At 39.9% G+C, this 8,068-nt stretch overlaps 1 protein-coding gene across 2 annotated transcripts in view; it reads left to right on the forward strand.

Moving 5' to 3' along the window:
• LOC107724642 (E3 ubiquitin-protein ligase RING2-A-like) overlaps positions 1 to 7,707 on the forward strand; it is a 9,422-nt gene extending 1,715 nt beyond the window's left edge. Inside the window, exons 1-5 of one of the 2 annotated variants that reach the window (XM_016533644.1) lie at positions 182 to 372; positions 2,110 to 2,325; positions 3,822 to 4,070; positions 7,195 to 7,360; positions 7,435 to 7,707. In XM_016533644.1, coding sequence (XP_016389130.1) covers positions 221 to 372; positions 2,110 to 2,325; positions 3,822 to 4,070; positions 7,195 to 7,360; positions 7,435 to 7,590 — 939 coding nt within the window. In that variant the 5' untranslated portion in view covers positions 182 to 220 and the 3' untranslated portion in view covers positions 7,591 to 7,707. Of the gene's footprint in view, positions 1 to 181; positions 373 to 2,109; positions 2,326 to 3,821; positions 4,071 to 7,194; positions 7,361 to 7,434 lie in introns of those variants that run through there. The other variant, XM_016533645.1, reaches the window with a different exon arrangement.
• Positions 7,708 to 8,068: the final 361 nt, after the last annotated feature.

Consider the following 8,068-nt stretch of genomic DNA (forward strand, 5'->3'; position numbering starts at 1 on the left):
ACACACACACACACAGACACTCACTATAACATACACACACACACACTCACACTCAGACACTCACTATAACACACACAGACACTCACTATAACATACACACACACACTCACACTCAGACACTCACTATAACACACACAGACACTCACTATAACACACTCACAGGTGCTGCTCTGCAGTTTGAAGCGTGTGGTCATGTGCGCTGTTGTTTCAGGAGGCGATCATGGACAGCACGGAGATCGACGTGTCTCCCAGAAGCCTCCACAGCGAGCTGATGTGTCCCATCTGTCTGGACATGCTGAAGAACACCATGACCACCAAAGAGTGTCTGCATCGCTTCTGCTCCGAGTGCATCGTCACCGCGCTGCGCTCCGGGTGAGGCCTCTTGACAGCGATAGAAGGGTGGGCTGGCACATATCCCGGGGGGGTATTGCTACAATAACTATATTAACTATATGTACACTAAAAAAATGGGCAGCCTAGAATATCATGCACTTTCACAACAAAATAACCTTTTTTTTCTTTATTGAATAGTTTCATTGTTTCTACACTGGTGATTATTTTAAACTAAAAATGCACGTCAGCCTAAATGACAGCCCTACTCTAAGCCGCTTCGGATAAAAGCATCTGCTAAATGACTAAATGTAACTTTTTGTATTCATACCAAACAAGGCCATAATCATGTCTAGTGGTCGACCGATATATTGCCAAATTAATTCAAACTATGCTGCGCTTTATGCATTTGCCCACTGCCATATTCATGCCATTTTTCACTGTGTGCTGTGTGTAAAATGAGTGTTACCTTGGCTTTATTTGAAAAAATATGATTCCCAATGCACACAAACTTCCCAGAATACTGAGTGCCCTGTTGTTACAGTTTACTTCCTTTTTAGTTATATTTTTATTAAATATTTATTTATTTGTGAAAAATATTTTGTCATCTAAAGTATAAGTATGTTTATTTAACACATTTATTTTTTAATCCATTTTCAAATTATTTTTAAATTTCTTAAATATTAATTAAAATAAAATTATATCGGCCACCCTGCTTTCCAAGATATCGGCATCGGCTGTCAAAAAACCCATATCGGTCGACCACTAGTCATGTCTTTACAGACAATTGGTCTGGTCTTTAACATAGTTTTGTTAAAGACCAGACCACTATGGTAATGGTAAAGGAACTAAATAAATAAAGGATTTAAATGGATTTAGTGGAATAAATTCAAAGGACAAAAGAACAGTAAAAGAACAAGAATAAGTTTTTTTTAAAGTAATCAATCTGAACCGCAAATAATATATATATATATTTTTTTTTAAAATATGCACCCATTCAATTTTAATATGTTGAAAATGCAAAAGAGAAAAATGCTATTGTCGTCACAGTAATTATGAATTACACGAATCATGTAAATGACAGCCCTACTTTCAATTCAAAACAATGGAATTTCACAAAAAAAAAGTCAAATAATTTGCATCGCTGGATATTACAGTCAAGCCGACTGTTGCTACGAACGCAACATTCATCGCACAAGCTCTTATCTTCAATGTTGTTTACTTTCAGTTTTCATTCTTAGTTCAGCATTAACAGCAAGCCAAAAGGGGTCAGCTTTCAGCCGAGCTGTACAGCCTACATGCATTTAAACGCTTATCTTGCCCCATCCATGCAGTGAATGCACGTTACTGAATGAGCGGGTTTTTATAGAACATTAATTCAGCTGCTCAAGTAATTTCAGTGGTTGGCTATGATACATATTCATGTATTAAACTCCTCGTAACTCGCGCAAATATTTCTGCCCCTTTTCGCTCGTTGTTAGCCTTTGCTTTACTGCAACAGACTGAAGCTCCGCGTGAATTCAGCTAATAAAAGAAAAATGCTGCAATTTTCTGGTGTTAGGTATATATTAAACTTCTCAAAATACAGTCCGCTTCAGATTGGTTTTAATCACTGCACAAAAATAAATAAATAAAATAAAATAAAAAATGAGCACAATCGTGATCTAATTCTGATTGGGTGTGCTCAGCCCATGCCTGGAGCCGGCGCCACTTCAGACCCAGTGTTTCAGACCTCTCTTGCTCAGCGCTGCCCTGCTCTTCTCTCGCTCTCTGCTGCAGGAATAAAGAGTGTCCCACCTGCAGGAAGAAGCTGGTGTCCAAGCGCTCTCTGCGCGCCGACCCTAACTTCGACGCGCTGATCTCTAAGATGTACCCGAGCCGTGACGAGTACGAGGCGCACCAGGACAAGGTTCTGGAGCAGCTGAGTCTCCTGCACAACAAAGAGGCTCTGAGCAGCAGCATCGAGCAGGGGCTGCGCATGCAGGCCAGACACAGGTCACTCCCCCGCCCTCGCTTCTGCTGGTCCTGAAGGGGCGGAGATTTTCACTGCAAACATCATTTTCTTCCTCAGTCTTGTTTTCTAGTATCAATATCTACAAGTTCTTGAATCAGGATGCATTTACTTGGCAAGTAAAATGACTTTTTTGTCTTGTTTTCTGAAAAAACTATCCAATTTTTGTTAGTTTTTGCTTAAAACAAGTAAAAATATCAACCAATGGAGTAAGACAAATTATCTAATTTAGCCTTTGAATCAAGATTATTTTTCTTTCCCCATTGGCTGATATTTTTTACTTAAAGCAAAAACTAACAAAATTTCAGAAAACAAGACAAAATATCTTTAGTCATATTACTTGTCAAGTAAATGCATCCTGGTTCAAGAATTTGTAGATATTTATACTAGAAAACAAGACAAAAATACTGAGGAAGAAAATCATTTTTTTGCAGTGAATTCACTGACTCTAAGATACACTTATATGACGGTCAGGGTTTCTTGGTGACTGTTTTTCCCAGGTTAAAAAAAGTACACTTCTGTAATGTACTTAAAGTGCTCTATTTTTTGCGCACTAATTTTGTATTTAATATACTAAAAATGATTATTAAATACTTCTTCAGATAAACTTAAGATCAGTTAAGTGTACTCAACTGTGAACTAAAATGTGCTTTTAACATACTATCTCTGTATTTAAAAATTTATTTAGTTACCACTTGTAGTACACTTGAGTGCACTAGTGTATGAAATATGGGTTCAAGTGTACATTAAGTAAATTACGGAAGTGTAATTTCTTTTCAACCTGGGTTGACCTTCTTTCTGCACCTTGCTGTACAATAACAGTTGTTTACGATCGCTAGGACACATTCTCAATACTTAGGTCACATCAGTCTCTGTGGGCTAAACTGTGGATCATTTATCATTGCTTTGGCACAAAATGCATTCATTGACAGCATCTGTCAGATTGCATGAATTCTTTTATCACTTCAACACAAACACTGCCAAAACTTTGTGCTATACAAGCCAATTTGCACATGCTTGCATACTGTTTTCAAAACCGTTAGAACCTAGCACGGAACAAAAATGAATGAGACAGAAATGTGCAACACTTCTACAGCGATATCATACAGAAAAATGTTCTGAATGTAAAAAATCAAATACTATCAAAGCAACTGCATGCAGCTGGTCTTTCACTTTCATTACCATCTGTACAAAAAGGGGAAAACCTAGGAATAATTTTGTACTGTAATGTAAATATGGAGCATGTAAGATAAGCCGATAATTATTTGAGGTGTTGATGAAGTGTTTTGAATGTGAAATGAACTGCTGTGCCAAGCTGAAAGATGGTTAGGAGAACTGTGAGAGGAGTTTTGAAGAAGTGGCTTTAGTATTGAGAAATGTGTCCTAGTGACTGTAAAAACAACTGTGAGACCTGTATGTAAGCTCTCTTCTCAGAAGTGAAGTAGGTAAGAGGTGTTTTTCTCTGTGGTGTGTGTCTCAGAGCCCAGCGTGTGCGTAAGCTGCATGCGGAGAGCGAGAACGCCACGCTCAGCGGCGGTGAGGACGAGGTCTCGCAGGACTCCGGCGTTCCGCTCCACACCAGCAGCGCCGCGGAGCCTGGCCCTAGCCGCGCCAGAAGAGCGTCTGACGACTCCGTAGCCGAGGCTCCTGCTCCGCAGCGCTGCGAGATCGAGCTCATATTCTGCCCACACCCCCTGCTGGTCAGCCGCCAACAGTACAGCCAGACACGGTACAGCACAAACCAAGCCCTTAAAGGGGTGCTTGACTGCTTTTTTTCTAGGCTTGGTTGTAGTTGTAGTAGTAGTAGTAGTAGTAACTTTATTTATCCCCTTGGGGAAATTTTGTTTCAGTGTCTTGTTTCAATATGCGGTTCTCACAAACGACAATACAACATAAATTTCACAATAGAAACAATACAATTTAACATCAATTAATCAAGAGTGCTAATTTACTGAATGAGACCTGCTCATTTCATAAAAAAAAAAAAAAAGTGTTTATGGGGTGCAGTCTAACATTTCTTCATGCTTCAACTTATTTTTCATATATCTCTTACCTTTATTCTACGCCGCTGTCTGCATTGTCATTTGAACGGCCGGTTGACTTCCTGTTTCTATGATACCACTTCCTCCTAAATACAGCTCAGATTGGTTCGCTGGCCCAGTGTATTGTGATTCGTTAACTGCGTATTGCACATTGTCTGGAAACGTCATGACTCTAACCATTACGAGCACTGGACTCTTCTCACAAGACTGTGATGCTTAACGGTCATCTGCATCGTAAATCCTAATCCTAATCATAAATGATAAAAAAAAAAATTATGTACATTTATAACACTATTACTTTGTATTATATCACCAAATTACAAAAAATATATACACATCAAATTACAAAAAAAATAAAAAACAGTTAAGGCTAACGCGAGGGTGTTTCTAATGCAGTGTCTATGGGAGCGATGGTAAATGGTTCATCGTTCTCTCTTCTGACTGCCGTTATCAGTCTCTCAGTTTTTTTCCTTTTATTGAAAGTCATGAAAACACTATCGTGGAATTTCTTTTGGTATTTGAGCGAATGGGAATGCAAAAAATATATTTGTTGTACTCTCCCATAGGGGTGTGCGATATTGACAAAAAATTATATCTCGATATTTTATGGGATTTTATCGATAACGATAATTAGACGATATTTTGCAGAGTGTGTTATTGTGCTTGATATCTTAAGGACTGCCGAAGACAGCTGACTCCTAATGTTTTTAATATTCTTCATATTCTGTGTGGTGGTCAGTTCATACTGATAGAAATTAATCTTTTCCAATAAGTTTAAACTGATTTGTGCATTTTATGGGCATTTTTACTTTTATAAAGCCATTTTTTCTAAAAGTGTCCATTATCTTTTGAGTCAAATTCTTACATTTAATAAGGGAATTAGAATAATAAGACATTTGGGCTGTTACCAAGCAAATGAAATCAACACAGAAGCTGCATCTGAAGTGGCATTTAGATGTATTTACACACATGTATTTTGTTTAATGCAAGACATGAATGCATACAATTACGATATTATCGCAGACGATATATATATCGCACACCCCTACTCTCCCATTCACTGCTCTTGAATATAACCCAACTATGACGACTTCTGCTGCTGAGAAACACGCAAATGTGAAAAAGGTCCATAGTTGCATGTGGTCCGGTGGAAAAGAGCCTTGCTCCCTTTGTTGCATGTTCCCGGGGGCAGGGGTTTATGTAAATTTCAGGGTTTGTGATGTCACAAAAGGTGGAGGGTTTCTGAAGCGCACTGCAACTGCTACAGCAAGCACTAGTCATATATTTGAATGTTCAGCAGCAAACTCACTGGCTACCGATACAGGAGAGAACCAATCAGCTGTGCCATGTGATGATGTCATTAGGTCAGATTGAGTTAGACCTATCGGACTGCGCCATCTAGAGTTTCATGCCAGAACTCTTTATTTAAAAAAGTGAAATCACAATCAACCACCCCTTTAAACAGTCTTAAATCAGAGCAGAAAGTCTCAAATATATTGATAGCCAAGGTATTAAATGTTGCATGCACTGCAAAACCTGAATATTTTCCTGAATATTTTTGTTTTCCAATACAAATATCTAAACATCCTTAAATCAAGACACGTTTATTTGAGATGCAAAATGAAGTTTCTGAAACTGAGCAAAATTGAGTTAAAACAAGAACAAATATCTGCCAGTAGGGAATGAAAACTTGTTTTTACCTTTGGATTAAGTTAATATTTTTGTCAGATATGTGTTCTTGTTTTAATCATAAACACTTTGATGAAATTCTTATAAAACAAGACTTCTTATTTGATTTCATTTTGCTTCTCCAGTAAATGTCTTGATTTAAGAATCTTTAGACATTTTCCACTGGAAAACAAGACAAATTACTGAGGTACAGTGAGGTCATTTCCACATTCTGGTGGTTGGAGGCGGAGCTATTCAAGCCTTAAGCTATTTTGTTTTTCTTATTTTATTTTCTTCTTTTGTAAAATGAATCCTGAAGTACTGGCAATCTGTTGGAAGTTGTATTTTTACTTGGAACCTGGGAGTGTTGCTAACACAAGACATTAGAGACCATATTGATGTATTGGTTTCTATTTGATTTATTCCTGATACTTCAGTGCTGTAGGATGATTTTAAAACATGAAGTCTTTACAGGATAAATTGACAGAGCATAGTGATGTTGAAGTACAGAGTTCTGGCATGAAACTCTAGATGGCGCAGTCCAATAGACCTAACTCAGTATGACATAATGACATCATCATCACATGTCACCGCTGATTGGTCCTCTCCTGTATCGGTAGCCAATGAGCTTGCTGCTCAACATTCAAATACTTGGCTAATGCTTGTGGTAGAAGTGTGCAGCACACTCCAGAAACCCTCCACCATCCCCAGCTCCACCTGTATAGATCTGCTACGAGGTGATTCATGCACGCTATATGGGGGTTATTTCATGTATGTTATATGTGCAGCAGCAGTATTTCTTACATGCTCACAGCAGCATGTTGTGGATGTATTGGCAGTAGCAAGTCTCGGTATACTTGCTCTGCCGCAGCAGCAGCAGCGTAGCAGATCTATTCCGCCAAGACCAAATACATTAACATTGTCATGTACATTACCATGCCAATCCCTCCGAGAGTTGTCATTTAGTTTTGGAAACTTTCCAAAAATCCCTGGAATATTCCAAAAAATCCTGGAAAGTTTCCAAAATTTCTGGAATGTTTCCGAAATTTACTGGATTTTTTTCCACCTTTTTGCAACCCTAGTCGCTCCTCAAGCTTTACGGATGGGAATGTCATCGGGTACCTTTCTCCCTTCTGCTCACAGATACGTCAAAACCACAGCCAAAGCCACGGTGGACCACCTGTCGAAGTACCTGGCTCTGCGCGTGGCTCTGGAGGAGGGTTCGAGCGGCACGCCGGAGGGAGCTCTGCGGCACGTCAGCGAGAAGCAGTTCACCATCTACATCAGCACAGCGGCGGGACAGTTCACCGTGAGTCCGAGCGCTGCTGCGGTCAGAGCAATCCCAGGCTGCCTTGCCCTGTCCTCACCCTCTCTGTCTTTCAGACACTGAACGGCTCGCTGACGCTGGAGCTGGTCAACCAGAAGTTCTGGAAGCTCTGCAAGCCTCTGGAGCTCTTCTACGCTCCCACAGACCAGAACCAGACGCCTCAGCTGCGACAGATGGACGACGAAAGCCCAGGACAATCAGCTCTGACCTAAGACTCTTTCCGTCCTGCTCTACTGAGGCCAGCACAGGTTCAGTCAGTCCTCATCACTCACCCTCGTGTCATTCCACACCCGTAAGATCTCCGTTCATCTTCAGAACACAAATTAAGATATTTTTGATGCAATCCGAGAGCTCTCTGACCCTGCATAGACAGCAACGCAACTGAAATGTTCCCAGGTCCAGAAACGTAGCAAGGAGATCGGTAAAATAGTCCATGTGACATCAGGGGCTCAACTTCAGTTTTGCGAAGCTACGAGAATACTTTTTGTGCGACGAAGAAAACAAAAATAATTTATTCAACAATTCTTCTCCCCCGAGTTACTAAGACGGTCTATGCCGCCATTTTGGAGAGTATCACAACGCATACGCACGCTTTTCCCTAAGCGTAAACAGCGCTGATTACGTTCTGGGGTACTCTCCGAAATGGCGGAAGACAGTAACTCTGGGGAGAAGAATTGCTGAATAAATTGT

The sequence above is a fragment of the Sinocyclocheilus rhinocerous genome, unplaced genomic scaffold (assembly GCF_001515625.1).
Source record: "Sinocyclocheilus rhinocerous isolate Xijiao unplaced genomic scaffold, SAMN03320098_v1.1 scaffold2440, whole genome shotgun sequence".
NCBI lineage: Eukaryota > Metazoa > Chordata > Actinopteri > Cypriniformes > Cyprinidae > Sinocyclocheilus > Sinocyclocheilus rhinocerous.